Genomic DNA, 18660 nt, shown 5'->3' with positions numbered 1-18660 from the left:
CTGTCCCTAGCAGGGGAATTCAGCAGCACACGGAACCCCACCCGGCCCCCACCTCAACCCCACCCGCGGCCCCGCAACCGCAGACCCCTCCCAGAACAGCACAGACAATACCCAGCGACCCTGCACACTTCTGCCCTAGCCCACAGCCCCACCCCCGACCACCCCCAACACCGCAGACCCCCACAGCCGCACAGAGGTCCCCATAATCACAGTGACACCCCCCCGCCCCCCCAAACCGCACAGGACCCAAGCGCCAAGCTTGCAGAGCTCCCCCGGACCCCACAACCCCCCGCCCCGTGCCCCACCCCCAAACCCCACCAATTCTCTCTAGATCCCCGCAGAGGCTCCCAGCCCCACCGACCCTTACACCACAAACCCTTCCACAACCCAAGCGACCCTCCCGACCCCTCGCAGACCCCCCAAGAGCATTCTCTGATCCCCACCCCACGACCCCCAACTCAGCCTCAGAGACTCCCTCACCCCACCTGGACCCCGGGACAAGAGCGAAGCAGAGCAGAAGAAGGAGAAGGAGGAAGAGCTCAGCGCACAGGGAGCCGCCGGCCCCGGCAGGCTGCTGGCGAGCAGAGAGCGCTGGGAGGGAGACCCCGGCCCGGCCCCTCCGGCTGCTGCGGCCACGTGGGACGGGGAGCGGAAGCAGGGAGCAGTCTGGAACAGAAGTCCCGCCCACAAGCGGAAAGCTACAGCCAATCAGAGAGGAGCCTGGAGCGCGGCAGCCCCTCCCCCTGGGCGCTGCCGAGGCACAGCCAGGAGCTGCCCCTGCCGGCCGCGGCCGCCATTGTTGCTGCCCCGTGGGGGGCGGCAGCGGGGCCGCAGCGCGGGAGAAGTGCCGGAGGTGCTGGCGGGCGGGCTGGTGAGCTGCGGCGGGGCGGGAGGGGCTGAGGGGGCCGGGGAGCGCTGAGGGCGGCGGCAGCGCAGCGGGGAAGGCTCTGGCTGCGTGGGGCTGCCGGGGGGGCGTGTGTGGAGTTGGGGGTCGGGAGGGGCGCGGGGGGCAGGCGGCTCCGTGGGGCTGGGGCAGGCTTGGGGAGTGTGAGGAATTGTTCTGTTTGGCTTGGGCCAGGGGCAGGGGGGTGCCGGCGGTGCTGGGGGCCGCGGGGTTCGCTCCCGAAGCTCTTGGCTGTTTGCAGTCTGTGCTGTGCAGGATGTGCATTGGGACAGCAATGGGGGGGGGCGGGGAGGTGTCAGAGAGCGGCCGGGAGGGACAGGGTCCAGAGCGCAGCTCTCATCCCAGCCCTGCTGCCCGCACTCAGCACCAGGCGGGGCTGGCACCGGGACTGGGGGTGGAGCACAGCCCTGGCAGGAGAGGCTGAGGGAGCTCTGGGGTTGCTTAGCCTGGAGAAGAGGAGGCTCAGGGCAGACCTCACTGCTGTCTACAACTCCCTGAAGGGAGGCTGTAGCCAGGTGGGGGTTGGTCTCTTCTCCCAGACAGCCAGCACCAGAACAAGAGGACACAGTCTCAAGCTGTGCCAGGGGAGATTTAGGCTGGATGTTAGTATCATAGTATCAGTCAGGGTTGGAAGGGACCACAAGGATCATCTAGTTCCAACCCCCCTGCCATGGGCAGGGACACCCCACACTAGATCAGGCTGCCCAGAGCCTCATCCTGGATGTTTTTCCAGACCTGGCCCTTCCCAGCCTAAAGGAGTAAGAATCACAGAGTGCCTGTGGCTGGAGAAGACCTTTCAGGTCCAGGTCAGCCATGCCCTGACCCTGGCACTGTGCCAGAGCTGAAGAGGTCCTTTGCTCAATAGTATTTTGCTGTGGGCTGAGGACCAGAGAGATGATCCCTCCAGCAGTGCCAGAGAGCAGCAAGGGGCTGGGCAGTGCCCAGAGGGTGGGCACAGGACATAGTGAATTGTTCTGCCATCCCATAATCCCTGCAGCTGCCCTGGAAGCAGAATGCACAGCCAGCTCCTCCCCTCTGCTCCCTCATCTCTCCCCGGGGTGGGTGGCAGCTGTTGTGGGGGAGGGATAGGATAGGATAGGATAGGATAGGATAGGATTAACCAGGTTGGAAGAGCCCTTTGAGATCATCAAGTCCAACCTATCACCCAACACCATCTCATCAACTAAACCATGGCACCAAGTGCCTCATCCAGGCTCCTCCTAAACACCTCCAGGGATGGTGACTCCACCACCTCCCTGGGCAGCACATTCCCATGGCCAATCTCTCTTTCTATGAAGAACTTCTTCCAGGTAGTGATAGGACTAGAGGGAATGGAATGAAGCTGGATGTGAGGAGGAGGTTCTTCACCATGAGAGTGGTGAAGCCCTGGAATGGGTTGTCCAGGGAGGTGGTTGAGGCCCCGTCCCTGGAGGTGTTTTAAGACCAGGCTCCTGGAGGTGTTTTAAGACCAGGCTCCTGGAGGTGTTTTAAGACCAGGCTCCTGGAGGTGTTTTAAGACCAGGCTCCTGGAGGTGGTTTAAGACCAGGCTCCTGGAGGTGGTTTAAGACCAGGCTCCTGGAGGTGGTTTAAGACCAGGCTCCTGGAGGTGGTTTAAGACCAGGCTCCTGGAGGTGGTTTAAGACCAGGCTCCTGGAGGTGGTTTAAGACCAGGCTCCTGGAGGTGGTTTAAGACCAGGCTCCTGGAGGTGGTTTAAGACCAGGCTCCTGGAGGTGGTTTAAGACCAGGCTCCTGGAGGTGGTTTAAGACCAGGCTCCTGGAGGTGGTTTAAGACCAGGCTCCTGGAGGTGGTTTAAGACCAGGCTCCTGGAGGTGGTTTAAGACCAGGCTCCTGGAGGTGGTTTAAGACCAGGCTCCTGGAGGTGGTTTAAGACCAGGCTCCTGGAGGTGGTTTAAGACCAGGCTCCTGGAGGTGGTTTAAGACCAGGCTCCTGGAGGTGGTTTAAGACCAGGCTCCTGGAGGTGGTTTAAGACCAGGCTCCTGGAGGTGGTTTAAGACCAGGCTCCTGGAGGTGGTTTAAGACCAGGCTCCTGGAGGTGGTTTAAGACCAGGCTCCTGGAGGTGGTTTAAGACCAGGCTCCTGGAGGTGGTTTAAGACCAGGCTCCTGGAGGTGGTTTAAGACCAGGCTCCTGGAGGTGGTTTAAGACCAGGCTCCTGGAGGTGGTTTAAGACCAGGCTCCTGGAGGTGGTTTAAGACCAGGCTCCTGGAGGTGGTTTAAGACCAGGCTCCTGGAGGTGGTTTAAGACCAGGCTCCTGGAGGTGGTTTAAGACCAGGCTCCTGGAGGTGGTTTAAGACCAGGCTCCTGGAGGTGGTTTAAGACCAGGCTCCTGGAGGTGGTTTAAGACCAGGCTCCTGGAGGTGGTTTAAGACCAGGCTCCTGGAGGTGGTTTAAGACCAGGCTCCTGGAGGTGGTTTAAGACCAGGCTCCTGGAGGTGGTTTAAGACCAGGCTCCTGGAGGTGGTTTAAGACCAGGCTCCTGGAGGTGGTTTAAGACCAGGCTCCTGGAGGTGGTTTAAGACCAGGCTCCTGGAGGTGGTTTAAGACCAGGCTCCTGGAGGTGGTTTAAGACCAGGCTCCTGGAGGTGGTTTAAGACCAGGCTCCTGGAGGTGGTTTAAGACCAGGCTCCTGGAGGTGGTTTAAGACCAGGCTCCTGGAGGTGGTTTAAGACCAGGCTCCTGGAGGTGGTTTAAGACCAGGCTCCTGGAGGTGGTTTAAGACCAGGCTCCTGGAGGTGGTTTAAGACCAGGCTCCTGGAGGTGGTTTAAGACCAGGCTCCTGGAGGTGGTTTAAGACCAGGCTCCTGGAGGTGGTTTAAGACCAGGCTCCTGGAGGTGGTTTAAGACCAGGCTCCTGGAGGTGGTTTAAGACCAGGCTCCTGGAGGTGGTTTAAGACCAGGCTCCTGGAGGTGGTTTAAGACCAGGCTCCTGGAGGTGGTTTAAGACCAGGCTCCTGGAGGTGGTTTAAGACCAGGCTCCTGGAGGTGGTTTAAGACCAGGCTCCTGGAGGTGGTTTAAGACCAGGCTCCTGGAGGTGGTTTAAGACCAGGCTCCTGGAGGTGGTTTAAGACCAGGCTCCTGGAGGTGGTTTAAGACCAGGCTCCTGGAGGTGGTTTAAGACCAGGCTCCTGGAGGTGGTTTAAGACCAGGCTCCTGGAGGTGGTTTAAGACCAGGCTCCTGGAGGTGGTTTAAGACCAGGCTCCTGGAGGTGGTTTAAGACCAGGCTCCTGGAGGTGGTTTAAGACCAGGCTCCTGGAGGTGGTTTAAGACCAGGCTCCTGGAGGTGGTTTAAGACCAGGCTCCTGGAGGTGGTTTAAGACCAGGCTCCTGGAGGTGGTTTAAGACCAGGCTCCTGGAGGTGGTTTAAGACCAGGCTCCTGGAGGTGGTTTAAGACCAGGCTCCTGGAGGTGGTTTAAGACCAGGCTCCTGGAGGTGGTTTAAGACCAGGCTCCTGGAGGTGGTTTAAGACCAGGCTCCTGGAGGTGGTTTAAGACCAGGCTCCTGGAGGTGGTTTAAGACCAGGCTCCTGGAGGTGGTTTAAGACCAGGCTCCTGGAGGTGGTTTAAGACCAGGCTCCTGGAGGTGGTTTAAGACCAGGCTCCTGGAGGTGGTTTAAGACCAGGCTCCTGGAGGTGGTTTAAGACCAGGCTCCTGGAGGTGGTTTAAGACCAGGCTCCTGGAGGTGGTTTAAGACCAGGCTCCTGGAGGTGGTTTAAGACCAGGCTCCTGGAGGTGGTTTAAGACCAGGCTCCTGGAGGTGGTTTAAGACCAGGCTCCTGGAGGTGGTTTAAGACCAGGCTCCTGGAGGTGGTTTAAGACCAGGCTCCTGGAGGTGGTTTAAGACCAGGCTCCTGGAGGTGGTTTAAGACCAGGCTCCTGGAGGTGGTTTAAGACCAGGCTCCTGGAGGTGGTTTAAGACCAGGCTCCTGGAGGTGGTTTAAGACCAGGCTCCTGGAGGTGGTTTAAGACCAGGCTCCTGGAGGTGGTTTAAGACCAGGCTCCTGGAGGTGGTTTAAGACCAGGCTCCTGGAGGTGGTTTAAGACCAGGCTCCTGGAGGTGGTTTAAGACCAGGCTCCTGGAGGTGGTTTAAGACCAGGCTCCTGGAGGTGGTTTAAGACCAGGCTCCTGGAGGTGGTTTAAGACCAGGCTCCTGGAGGTGGTTTAAGACCAGGCTCCTGGAGGTGGTTTAAGACCAGGCTCCTGGAGGTGGTTTAAGACCAGGCTCCTGGAGGTGGTTTAAGACCAGGCTCCTGGAGGTGGTTTAAGACCAGGCTCCTGGAGGTGGTTTAAGACCAGGCTCCTGGAGGTGGTTTAAGACCAGGCTCCTGGAGGTGGTTTAAGACCAGGCTCCTGGAGGTGGTTTAAGACCAGGCTCCTGGAGGTGGTTTAAGACCAGGCTCCTGGAGGTGGTTTAAGACCAGGCTCCTGGAGGTGGTTTAAGACCAGGCTCCTGGAGGTGGTTTAAGACCAGGCTCCTGGAGGTGGTTTAAGACCAGGCTCCTGGAGGTGGTTTAAGACCAGGCTCCTGGAGGTGGTTTAAGACCAGGCTCCTGGAGGTGGTTTAAGACCAGGCTCCTGGAGGTGGTTTAAGACCAGGCTCCTGGAGGTGGTTTAAGACCAGGCTGGATGAGGCTCTGGCCAGCCTGACTTGTAGTGTGGGGTGTCCCTGCCCATGGCAGGGGGGTTGGAACTAGATGATCCTTGTGGTCCCTTCCAACCCTGACTGATACTATGATACTATGATGCTGACCACAGCCATGGGCTGGACCTAGTCAGTGCTGAGCAGCAGATATTTGTCTCCCTCACCTCCCTGCCAAGGCAAAGCACAGAGCTCCCAGAACCGATTCTATGATTGCTTATGGGAACATTTGAAACCCAGGCTGGCTATAACTCAACTGGAGTTTTAATGCTCATCTTAGTGTTTGTTAGGTGTGTTCTTGTTGGTTTGGGTTTTTTTTTCCCCTGGTCTGTATTTTCTAAGCCTTTCAATGTTCACCAGACAAACCCTGATGGTGGTGGCACTTCAGGTGATTTCTGACTGCATCTTCTGCCACATAAACAGCAAGAAATGAAAGAGTGAGCAACGTGCAGACAACATGAAGTGGGAGTGTTGATGTGCTGCAGGGTAGGAAGCCTCTGCAGAGAGGTCTGGAGAGGTTGGGCTGCTGGGCTAAGGTCAGTTCCAGAAGGTTTCATAAGGCCAAGCACTGGCTCTTGTGCCAGCATCACAACAACCCTGTGAAGGCTGCAGGCTTGGGGCAGCGTGGCTGGAAACTGCCCAGCAGAAAAGGGCCTGGGGGTGTTGGTAGACAGGCAGCTGAGCATGAGCCAGTGTGTACCCAGGTGGTTAGGAAGACCTCCATCACCCTGGCCTGGATCAGAAGGGCTGTGACCAGCAGGAAGTGATTGTCTCTCTGGCCCCAGCACTGGTGAGACTGCATCTCAAGTGCTGTGTTTGGCTTTGGGCATCAGTATGAGAAAGTCACTGAGGTGCTGGAGCAGGGAGAGAGAAGGGCAGCAAAGCTGGTGAGGAGATTGGAGAGCAGGTCTGGTGAGGAGAGGCTGAGGGAGCTGGGATTGCTTATTGTGAAGAAGAGAAGGATGAGAGGAGACCTCATTGATCTCTACATGGACCTGAAAGTAGATCAGAGTGAGGCCAATATTGGCCTCTTCTCCCAAGTAACCAATGACAGGACAAGAGGAAATGCCCTGAAATTGTACCAGGGGAGATTTAGGTTGGAGAGGAGGGAAAATCTCTGCTTCAAGAGTGCTCAGGCATTGGAGCAGGCTGCCCAGGGGGGTGGGAGAGTCACTGTCCCTGGATGTATTCAAGAAATGAGTAGAGGTGGCACTCTGGGCCATGGTCTAGTGGTCATGGAGATGTGGGTAGAAGGTTGGACTTGATGATCTTGGAGGTCTTTTCCAACCTTAGTGAGTCTGTCTGTGAAACCCTGTGGCAAACCAGCAGCACTCAGGGGCTGAGAACACAACTCCCACTGGGATACATCCCCAGGGCTCAAGTCTCCTCCTAAGGCAGCTCTGAACCCTCAGCTGCAGTTCAAAGACTCTGCTTCAAGCAGGGCAATGTTCCTCCTGCCAACAGCTGCCAGCTGAATTTGGGGTTTTCCCAACCCAAACTCTTCTCTGATTGGATCAACTCTGCCAGGAGCAGCAGGTTGCACAGTCCTGATGCTTCACATCTCAAACCCCCCAAATTCTGTAGCTGCAGCTCAAGGGAGCTGACAGCTTTGTGCCTCTGGATTCCTGTTTCAGCACTCTGAGAAAGATTTTGACATTTTCCAAACTATTAGAACCTCCTAAACCTCCCTAAAGATGCTTCAAAAGCTCTGTTTGAAGACTTGAGGATTTTAAGGAGTTACTTGGGCACTCAAAATGCTTTGTAAAAAGTGGCTTAAAAAATAATCCAAATCTCTGAAAATCATTCAAAGGGCCTGAAAAGAATCAAAATCTTGTAGAAAAACATAAAATATGCACAAACATAATCAAAATTACTTCAAAACTCACTAAAAGGACCCGGAATGAGTAAAGATACTTGAAAAATCATTGAAAGGGCCTGGGAATAATAAAAATACCTCAAAAAATCATTAGAAAACCCCTAAAATTGGTTTAAATATCTCAAAAAAATCATTAAAAAGGCCTGAAAATGATCAAAATGTCTTCAGTAATCATGGGAAAAAAAAGGATTAAAATACTCAAAAGTCATTCAAAATGCTGAGACTAAGCAAAATCTCCCCAAAACCATTAAAATCAGCCCCAAATGAGGAAAATAGCTTCAAAAGGAACGGAAAGGGGCTGGAAATAATCCTTCAGAAACGCCGCAAAAGGCTGAAAACTGCCGGAAAAGTCCTCAGCACCTGCTGGAGACTCTGGAAGGCGACAGAAAAGCTCTGCCCGAGCCGTTCAGATCCCCCGGAGCTGCCCCAAGCCCCCTCGGGAGGCATCGAAATCTCTTTGCAAGAGTTTGGGAGAGGCTGGGAGGAGGTTTTGGGTTCCCAACCCTGCAGAGAATCCTCAGCGAAAAAAATCCTCCGAAGCTCTCCAGAGCTCCTGGAAACCTCTGCGCAAGCTCTCCGAGCTGAGCCAAAGCTCCTGGGAGCTGTGCGCAGCTGCTGGGTCAGAGCTGCTGCGGAGCTGCCGTGCCCCCTCCCGGCATGCCCCGCGCGGAGCCAGGGCCGCAGCTCCCCGCTGGGACTTGGAGGCGTGGTTGGGGTAATCCGGCGCCTCTGATTGGCTGCGGCTGCCCGGCCGTGGGCGGGACTTCCCCTGCGGCCCCAGCCCCCGCCTGGGCTGGGCTGCAAAGTGGCCGGTGCGGGGCCTCCACTGCATCGCTCTCTGCTCGCCTAGGCTGCCAGGGGGCTGCAGGGGACGGCAGTCGGCAGCTGCCTCTGCTCCGAGCTCTTCCTCCTTCCTCTTCCTCCTGCTCTGCGCGCCTTTGGCCTGGGCTGTGGGGTAGGTGTGGGCAGGCGCGGGGCAGAGCGGGGGCTGCTGGGGTGGGGATCCCTTGGGGCTTGGGGGAGCGGCTCGTGGGGTTGGCATTGGGATGCCCTGGGGCTGAGGGCTGTGTCCTGGAGCTGGGCTTGAGGAGGGCTCGGTGAGGTGTGGGGCTGGTGTCCGTGGGGGGTGGTTGTTGGGGGCTGTGCAGTTGTGGGGGCGTGTGTGAGGTTGGGTGGGGGCTTGGGGTCCGAGAGGGGCGTGTGAGGGGCTGGTGAGGAGCCCGTGGGGCTGTGTGGGTTTGGGGGTAGGAGTTGTTGGTGCTGGGGGAGGCTGTGTGTGGCTGTGGTGTGGGTCGGGGTGGGGAGGCTTGGAGTGGGGAGTGGTGGGGTGGTGCGAGGGGGTGGGTGCGGTTGTGGGGAGCTGTGTGTGTCTGTGGGCAGTGTGTGGGGAGCTGTGGGGGTGTGTGGTGTTGGGGGTGGTGTGGGGAGTTGTGGGGGGGTGTGTGTGTGTGTCTGTGGGGGGGTGTGTGGGGGAGGGCAGAGGTATTGGGGGTGGGTGGGTGTGGTGTGTGGGGTTGTGGGTGCATGTGTTTGGGGGTTCGTTGTGGTGCTGTGCTGCTGCCTTCCCCTGGTGGGGGCAGCTGCAGGCCCCCTTTGGCTGCTGCTGTGTTGCAGGTGGAGCCATTGGTGGGCTGCAGGGGCTGGCCCTGGCCCTGTGTCCCTGTGTCCCTGTGCTGGGTGCTGGGCTGGCAGCAGAGCTGAGCTGGCAGCGGCGCTGTGGGGGCTGCTGTGTGCAGGAGAGGTGGTGGTGAGCGTGGGGTGTGGCTTGCAGCAGAGGCTGCTGTAGGGGTGTGTGGGGGAGCCCTGGGGGTTTGGAGGCTTTGTGCTGGCAGGTGCCGGGCGGCTGCTGTGCTGAAGGGCAGCGGCTGGGCTGAGGGCCAGGCGCGGGGGGGAGCTGTGGGCAGGCTGTGTGCTGGGTGCCGTGGGGGTGTCAGGCGTGGGTGCTGTGCTCAGCCTGAGCTTGGGAGCGCCTGGTGCTGGTGTCAGCTGTGGGGCAGTTTGGCTATGCTGGGGGTGGTGGCATCCAAGGCCTCTGTGCTCTGCAAGCTCTTGAGGCACAAAGATTCCCTGGGGGGTTGCAGAGTGATTCTCAGTTTCTCTCCAGGCCTCCTGAGCACAGAAGGGCTCAGGGCAGGAGGAGCTTTTGCTGTGTGGCTGCAGGCTGAGAGCTGTGCAGAGCTTTTGTCAGCTCTGCTGGCAGGAAGCATGGTCAGAAGTACACTGCTTGGCTGCAGCTGCTCTGCCTCTGGGAAAATGCTTGCTGGCAGGCAACCAAATGAGGCTGAGCTGTTGAGTGTCTGCTTGTGGCTGAGGAACTGCATTGACTTGGACTGGAAGGTTTGGATTGGGCTGGGGCATCCTGTTCTTGATGGTTTTGGTGGTGAGAAGTCCTGCAGCTTCCTTGGAGGAGCTTCAGCAGAAGACATTGTTCCCCGGAAGACATGGTTCCTCTACCATTTGGAGGAGGAAGTTGTCTCCTGGACTGCATAGAAGACAACTTCTTCCTCCAAATGGTAGAGGAACCAAGAAGAAAAGGTGCTATGCTGGACCTTGTTCTCACCAACAGGGAAGGGCTGGTAAGCAATGTGAGGCTCAGAGACAGTCTTGGCTGCAGTCACCATGAAGCAGTTGAATTTAATCTCCTCAGGGCAATCAGGAGGAACTATTCTAAGCTTACGACCCCAGACTTTAGGTGTGCAGACTTTGATGGCTTCAGGGATCTGATAGCCAAAGTGTCGTGGGACAGAGCCCTGGAGGGAAGAGGGACCCAGGACAGCTGGTCAGGATTCAAAGACGACCTTCTCTGTGTCCAGGAGCTCTGTATACCAACAAAGAGAAAAGCAGGAAAGAATGATAGGAGGCCTGCCTGGATGGGCAAGGAGCTACTGGGAACACTATTACTTAAAAAGAAACTCTACAGGAAGTGGAGGGAAGGACAGCTAGAACAGGGGGGATACAAGGAAGCTGCCCGAGCAGCAAGAGACCTGGTTAGGAAAGCCAAAGCAGAGTTTGAATTGAATCTAGCCAGGGAGGTTAAAGGGAACACTAAGAACTTTTACAGGTATATTAATGGGAAGAAGAAGCCTAGGGAAGGTGTGGGCCCCCTCAGAAAGGAAACTGGTGACATGGTCACAAGCGATGAAGAAAAGGCTGAGGTACTTAATAACTTCTTTACCTCAGTCTTCACTGCCAGGGCCTCCAGCCACACTCCTGATGTTATGGAAGACAATGCCAGGGATGGGGAGGAAGAACTGCCCATGGGAAGTGAAGATCAGGTTAGTGATCACCTGAAGAACCTGAAAGTGTTCAAGTCCATGGGACCCGATGGGATACACCCACGGGTGCTGAGAGAACTGGCAGATGAGGTTGCTAAACCCCTCTCTATTATATTCCAAAAGTCCTGGCAGTCTGGGGCAGTCTCCACAGACTGGAAAAGGGGAAACATTGCCCCCATCTTCAAAAAGGGTAAGAAGGAGGAACCAGGGAACTCCAGGCCAGTCAGTCTCACCTCTGTGCCTGGAAAGATCATGGAGCATATCCTCCTGGAGGCACTGCTGGCTCAGAAGAATAGGGAAGAGGTGATTTGGAACAGTCAGCATGGCTTCACCAAGGGCAAATCCTGCCTGACCAACCTGGTTGCCTTCTATGAGCAGGTGACAAAATTAATAGCTGAGGGGCGAGCAACTGATGTCATTTACCTGGACCTGAGCAAAGCCTTCGACACTGTCCCACACCACATCCTGGTCTCCAGGCTGGTGACACATGGGTTTGATGGGTGGACCACTGGATGGATAAGGAGCTGGCTTGATGGCTGCACCCAAAGAGTGGCTGTCAATGGCTCCATGTCCCAGTGGAGGCCAGTGACAAGCGGAGTCCCTCAGGGATCAGTCCTGGGACCTGTCTTGTTCAACATCTTTGTGGGTGCCATGGACAGTGGCATTGAGTGCACCCTCAGCAAGTTTGCTGATGACACCAAGCTGTGTGGTGCAGCAGAAACACTGCAGGGAAGGGAGGCCATCCAGAGGGACCTTGACAGGCTGAAGAGGTGGGCACAAGCCAACCTCATGAGGTTCAATAAGAGCAAGTGCAGGGTCCTGCATCTGGGTGGAGGCAATCCCAGGCACAAATACAGGCTGGGCAGCGACTGGCTGGACAGCAGCCCTGAGGAGAGAGACTTGGGGGTGCTGGTGGAGGGGAAGCTCAACATGAGCTCTCAGTGTGCACTTGCAGCCTGCAAAGCCAATCAGATCCTGGGCTGCATGAGGAGAAGTGTGGCCAGCAGGTCAAGGGAGGTGATCCTCCCCCTCTACTCAGCCCTGGTGAGACCCCACCTGGAGTACTGTGTCCAGCTCTGGAGCCCCTATTACAAGAGGGATGTGGAGGTGCTGGAAGGTGTCCAGAGAAGGGCCACAAGGATGATCAGAGGGCTGGAGCACCTCTCCTATGAGGGCAGACTGAAGGAGGTGGGGCTGTTCAGTCTGCAGAAGAGAAGGCTCCGAGGTAACCTCATTGTGGCCTTCCAGTATCTGAAGGGGGCCTACAGGAAGGCTGGGGAAGGACTTCTCAGGATCTCAGGTGTAGTGAAGGATGCTTATGATCAGGATTGTGCCCCAAACATTTGGGTAGGATATATTTCTGTATGTGTTAACCCTCCTTTGTCCCCCCCTCCTTTCTGGAGGCAGCAGGGAGGATCCTGGCGCCACTGAGTCCAGGTAAACAGCCTACCTGGGCGTGGTCTCACCCCTGCAGCACTAGAGGCAGGCTATATGTTTGTTTCCCCGAGTATAGCATATACTCAGGCCATATTTGGTAGCTGGTAGTTCATTGGTTAATGTTTGCATTGGCAACAGATGCTTATTGGGCCAGTATTCACTGGGGCAAATGGTAAATAGGGGTCTTTGGCAAATGAGCCCCCCCCACCTCGGTGTTGGAGCCTGTGTGTGTGCGTGCATGCCAGCCAGTGCTTCGGGAGGCCTCGTGGTCCTTTTGCCACCGTCACCCAGCTGTGTGCGGTGCCGTGGACAGCACTCCGTGGGATCAACCGCTGCGTGATCCATCGTAGGAGAAAACCTGGTAGACCGTGTGAACCAGCGTTGCTGACCTGCCACTGCCCCCCACTCTGAGCGAGGAATTTTGTATCCTGGGAGAGAACAGCAGAGCCACGCGGTGCGGCCACGCGGCCGGAGCCATTTCCTGCCTCCTTATTACGGCACATCCGTGCCACGTTGTCTGGATTAGAAACATTACTGAGGAAAGACTCCACGAAGTTCTCAGCTTGTGAGTAAGCCAAGCCCTTTTGTAGAGCTTCGTTTAGGATAGCGTTTATATTGCTCCGGGTGGAGGGTTGCCGGTCACTGACCAACCCCTCCCCCGCCACTCTCTGACTCAGTTTAGATTCTAATTTCTGTGAATCATTTTGATTTAAGTGCCCATACATAACATTCTGTACAGATAGTTCCACTAACCGAATATTGATACCTGTGAAGGGCGATTGTAAATACCGCCTTACAGAGTTTGTATATATATAAATAAACTTATATTTTCGTTGATGGATCTGCCGTGCATTTCTGAGGGCATATCCACGACATCAGGTAGTGATAGGACTAGGGGGAATGGAATGAAGCTGGGGATGGGGAGATTCAGGCTGGATGTGAGGAGGAAGTTCTTCCCCATGAGAGTGGTGAAGCCCTGGAACGAGAGACCTGGGGGATTTGTTCAGTCTGGGGAAGAGAAGGCTGAGAGGGGATCTGATCAATGTCTATAAATATCTGAAGGGTAGGTAACAAGATGAAGGTGCCTGGCTCTTTTCAGTGGTGCCCAGTGACAGGACAAGGAACAACAGGTACAAGCAAGAGCACAGGAGGTTCCACCTCAATACAAGGAAACACTTCTGTATGGTGAGGGTGATGGAGCACTGGAGCAGGATGCCCAGAGGGGTTGTGAGGTTTCCTTCTCTGGAGACTTTCAAAACCCACCTGGATGTGTTCCTGTGCAGCCCGCCTAGATGATGCTGTTTTGGCAGGGAAGTTGGTCTCAGTGATCTCTGGAGGTACCTTCCAACATTCTGTGAAACTATTTGGTAGGAAACTATATTTAAAGTGGGACTACAATAAAATCTGCTAACTTTGAAGTTACAGCTTCTATGTGATCTCACAGTCAGGCTTACTGCTGTGTTTTAGTAATAGGATTCATGATCTCTTCTGGTGGCAAAAAGACATTCCTACTCCTAACTTGCCTTGGGCTTTTGGTGCACAGTGAATTTCAACCATTCCTCCAGTGTAGCTCTGTTGTGCAAACTTGAGAAGACCATGCACTTCAGACCTTTGTGTGGAGTAGATCCACTCTGCAATACATAGAAAATAGCATGAGGTTTGGGTTTCCCAGTTCTAGTTCTGATCAGGTCTTTTCCAACCTGGTTAGTTCTATTCTAGCGTTCCTTCTCTTTATATGGAGAGCCCTTCTCTACAACATGGACATGTAGCATGTATCTACAGCACATTTATCTTCCTCAGCTGGGCACGTTCCTTGGGAGACCACATCTCCCCATCTACCCCAAGCACAGCAGCATTGTGTCTCTGTCATGGGTTGGAAGACTAAGGAGAGTCTGGCTCTGAATGGGGAATGGAATGGGGAATGGAATGAAGATGGAGGTGGGGAGATTCAGGCTGGATATGAGGAGAAGGTTCTTCACTATGAGAGTGGTGAAGCCCTGGAATGGGTTGTCCAGGGAGATGGTTGAGGCTCCGTCCCTGGAGGTGTTTAAGACCAGGCTGGACGAGGCTCTGGCCAGCCTGACTTGTAGTGTGGGGTGTCCCTGCCCATAGCAGGGGGGTTGGAACTAGATGATCCTTGTGGTCCCTTCCAACCCTGACTGATACTATGATACTATGATACAAAGTAATTCCCTTGCTGATCTTTGGTGTGTAATGAGCTGGGAAAGGAAGGAAATGATTGCTGCAAGTGAGCAAAGCAATTGCAGTGCTCTGCAAATCTCAGCACTGCTGTGTCCAGCAGGGCCAGGGCAGGGATTGTCCTCCTGTCCTGGTCCCTGGGGAGGCCACCCCTGGAATGCTGGGGTCAGTTTTGGGCCCCTGACTCCAAGAAGGACTTTGAGGGTCTGGAGCAGGTGCAGTGAAGGGCAAGAAAGGTGGGGAAGGGTCTGAAGAGCAGGGCTGAGAGGAGCAGTTGCGGGAGGTGTGGGTGTTTAGTGTGGAGAAAAGGAGGCTGAGGGGAGACATCTTGGCCTCTGGAGCTGCCTGCAAGGAGGCTGCAGTGAGGTGGGGGTTGGGCTCTTGTGCCTAGTCTCAGGTGGTAGAAGGAGAGGAAGTGGCCTGAAATTGTGGCAGGGGAGGCTTAGGTTGGAGAGGAGGAGGAGGAATGAGTTTGGTGCCAGAGTGGTCAGGGCCTGGCAGAGGCTGCCCAGGGAGGCAGTGGAGCAGCCATGCCTGGAGGTGTTGCAGCAAGGTGTGGCCATGGGGCCATGGTATCACCGTATCACAGTATCACTTAGGTTGGAAAGGACCTCGAGGATCATCGAGTCCAACCTATCAACACAGACCCCATGACTGACCATGGCACCAAGTGCCACGTCCAATCTCTTCTTGAACGCCTCCAGGGACTATGACCCAACCACCTCCCTGGGCAACCCGTTCCAATGCTGAATGACTCGTTCGGTGAAGAACTTCCTCCTCACCTCGAGTCTAAACCTCCCCTGGTGCAGCTTGAGACTGTGTCCCCTTGTTCTGGTGCTGGTTACCTGGGAGAAGAGGCCAACCCCTTCCTGGCTACAACCACCCTTCAGGTAGTTGTAGAGGGCAATGAGGTCACCCCTGAGCCTCCTCTTCTCCAGGCTAAACAATCCCAGCTCCCTCAGCCTCTCCTCATAGGGCTTGTGTTCAAGGCCTCTCCCCAGCCTTGTTGCCCTTCTCTGGACACGTTCAAGTGTTTCGATGTCCTTCTTAAACTGAGGGGCCCAGAACTGGACACAGTACTCAAGGTGCGGCCTAACCAAAGCAGAGTACAGGGACATAATGACCTCCCTGCTTCTGCTGGCCACACCTTTCCTAATGCAGGCCAGGATGCTATTGGCCCTCCTGGCCACCTGGGCACACTGCTGGCTCATATTCAGGTGGCTGTCGATCAGCACAGCCAGGTCCCTCTCTGTTTGGGAGCTCTCCAGCCACTCCGACCCCAGCCTGTAGCTCTGCATGGGATTGCCGTAGCCAAAGTGCAGCACTCGGCACTTGGACTTGTTGAATGCCATCCCATTGGACTCTGCCCATCTGTCCAGTCAGTCGAGGTCCCTCTGCAGAGCCTTTCCACCCTCTAACTGACTAACATCTGCCCCTAACTTGGTGTCATCTGCAAACTTGCTGATGACTGACTCGACCCCCTCATCCAGATCATCAGTGAAGATGTTGAAGAGGATGAGGCCCAGCACTGATCCCTGGGGGACACCACTGGTGACTGGCCGCCAGCTGGATGTGGCACCGTTCACTGCCATTCTCTGGGCCCAGCCCTCCAGCCAGTTCCTAACCCAGCACAGAGTGTAGTGGTCCAAGCCTTGAGCTGACAGCTTAGACAGCAGTTTGCTGTGGGGGACGGTGTCAAAGGCCTTGCTGAGGTCCAGGTAGACCACATCCACAGGCCTCCCCACATCCACCAGACGGGTCACCTGATCATAGAAGGAGATCAGGTTGGAGAGGCAGGACTGCCCCTCCTAAATCCATGCTGGCTGGACCTGAGCCCTTGGCCAACCTTCAGGTGCGCAGTTATTGCCTCCAGGATAATCTACTCCATCACTTTCCCTGGCACTGAGGTCAGGCTGACTGTCCTGGAGTTTCCAGGTTCCTCCATCCGACCCTTCTTGGGGGTGAGGACCACATTGGCCAGTTTCCAGTCACCTGGGACCTCACCTGTGAGCCAGGACTGGAGGAAAATGATGGAGAGTGGCCTAGCTAGCACATCTGCCAGGTCTCTCAGCACCCTAGGATGGATGCCATCTGGTCCCATGGACTTGTGAGTGTCCAAGTGGCTCAGCAGGTCCTGAACTAATTTCTGGAGCATTACAGTGCTCCCCGACCCCTTTGCCCAGCTCAGGAGGCCACTCGTCCTGAACTCCTGCCTTGCTGTTAAACATTGAGGCAAAGAAGGTGTTCAGGACCTCAGCCTTCTCCTCACCTTCAGTCACCGTGTTCCCCTCCAGGTCCAATAGGGAGTGCAGGTTCTTCCTGCCCTTCTTCTTATTGTTAATATATTTATAAAAATGCTTTTTATTACCTTTGACAGAGGTGTTCAGCTTCAGTTCCAGCTGGGCCTTTGCCTCCCTAATTTTATTCCTACATAATCTAACAACTTCCTTGAACATACCTCGAGAAGCCTTCCCCTCCTTCCAAAGGTGATACAGCCTCTTCTTCCCCCTTAAATCCTCCAGGAGCTGCTTGCTCATCCAGGCCGGTTGCCTTCCCCGCCGGCTTGCCTTTCGGCACGTGGGAACCGCCAGTTCCTGTGCCTTCAAGAGCTCCTGTTTGAAGTAGGTCCAACCAGCCTGGACCCCTTGGTGCATGAGGGCTGGTACCCAGGGGACTTTGCAGACAAGTTTCTTAAACAGGCTGAAGTTTGCCCTCCTGCAGTCCAAAGTGAAGGTTCTGTTGGTGCTCCTCCCTATCTCCCTGCATATTGAAAACTTCACTATCCCGTGGTCACTGCACCCTAGGCAGCCTCCCACGATCACATCTCCCACCAGCCCTTCCCTATTGCAGAACAGCAGGTCAAGCAGACCCTGTCCCCTGGAAGGCTCACTTAACAGCTGTGTCAGGAAGCAGTCCTCCATTCGCTCCAGGAATCTTCTGGACTGCCTCCTCCCTGCTGAATTAAGTTCCCAGCAGATATCTGGGAGGTTGAAGTCACCAACAAGGACAAGATCTGATGATCTTGAGGCAGCCTCCAGCTGCTTGTAGAACACTTCATCAGCCTCCTCATCCTGGTTGGGTGGTCTGTAACAGACTCCAACAAGGATGTCAGATTTGTTGGGCTGCCCTCTGATTTTAACCCACAGGCTCTCAACTCCCTCAACTTCCACCACAAGTTGTGTGGCAGAGAGTGACTCCCTAATATACAGAGCCACCCCTCCTCCTCTTCTCCCTCGCCTGTCCCTCCTAAAGAGCCTGTAGCCCCCCAGTGCAGCACTCCAATCGTGGGTGTTGTCCCACCAAGTTTCTGAGATGGCGACTACATCATAGTCACCCTGATGGATCAGGACCTCCACCTCTTGCTTATTGCCCAGGCTGCGTGCATTGGTGTACATGCATTGCAGCTGGGTTCCTGACTTCTCAACTGACCCTACCTTGTGCCCTACTCTTTCCTCTGCAGAGGGACCGATTGCTTCACCCACCCCCTTCAGACCTAGTTTAAAGCCCTCCTAATGAGCCCTGCCAACTCCAGTGCCGCGACTTTCTTACCCCTTCTAGATAGATGCACCCCATTGGGACCCAGCAGGTCAGATGTGGTGAAAGTTGTCCCATGGTCAAAGAACCCAAAGTTCTGCCTCTGGCACCATCCCCTGAGCCAATTGTTGATGGTGTGGGTTCTCCCATTCCTCTCAGTGTACACCCCTTCCACTGAGGGAACTGAGCAGAACACCACTTGAGCTCCTGCCCCATCAATCAATTGTCCAAGGGCCCTGAATTCCTTCTTAATTGCCCTGGTGCCCTTCCTGTCAATCTCATCGCTCCCAGCCTGTATCACCAGCAGAGGGTAATAGTCAGTGGGCTGGATTAATTTAGGGAGTCTCCTTGCAATGTCCCTATCCCGTGCCCCTGGTAGGGAGCAGACCTCCCTGTGGGTTAGGTCAGGACGACATATGGGTCCCTCAGTACCTCCCAGGAGAGAGTCCCCAACAACTATAACCCTTCTCCTTTTCTTAGTGGAGCTGGTCATTATAGCTGGTGGGGACCGCTTGGGCCTAGGCTCCCCTCTGGATGGCTGCTCCTCAGCCTCAGCCCTCTCATCCTTACTGCCCTCAGCCTGCAGGGCCTCATACTTATTATGCAAAGGCAGCGGAGGAGGAGGAGGAGGAGAGGGTTGGGGTGGATTTCTCTTGCCACCCCTTGCAGGGACCTGCATCCATCCCTCTCCACTTTCAGGGACCCTTCCCTCAGCAGGGGAGATTTTCAGAGCTTTCTCCCACAAATCTAACTCCCTTTCACTTTCCCTT

The 18660-nt window shown here is 55.5% G+C and overlaps 1 protein-coding gene across 3 annotated transcripts in view; it reads left to right on the top strand.

Annotated features, from left to right (window-relative positions):
* Window positions 1-760: 760 nt before the first annotated feature.
* LOC137457533 (zinc finger protein ZFP2-like) overlaps window positions 761-18660 on the top strand; it is a 30506-nt gene continuing 12606 nt past the window's right edge. Inside the window, exons 1-3 of one of the 3 annotated variants that reach the window (XM_068169398.1) lie at window positions 8993-9192; window positions 9758-10021; window positions 10626-10720. In XM_068169398.1, coding sequence (XP_068025499.1) covers window positions 9887-10021; window positions 10626-10720 — 230 coding nt within the window. In that variant the 5' untranslated portion in view covers window positions 8993-9192; window positions 9758-9886. Of the gene's footprint in view, window positions 872-8992; window positions 9193-9757; window positions 10721-18660 lie in introns of those variants that run through there. The other 2 variants (XM_068169401.1, XM_068169400.1) reach the window with 2 other exon arrangements.

The sequence above is a fragment of the Melanerpes formicivorus genome, unplaced genomic scaffold (assembly GCF_026170545.1).
Source record: "Melanerpes formicivorus ecotype bairdi unplaced genomic scaffold, bMelFor1.0.p_v2 SCAF_182, whole genome shotgun sequence".
Classification (NCBI taxonomy): domain Eukaryota; kingdom Metazoa; phylum Chordata; class Aves; order Piciformes; family Picidae; genus Melanerpes; species Melanerpes formicivorus.
Note: the sequence above shows the minus strand (reverse complement) of the source record. Positions and strands in the feature narration are given on the sequence as shown.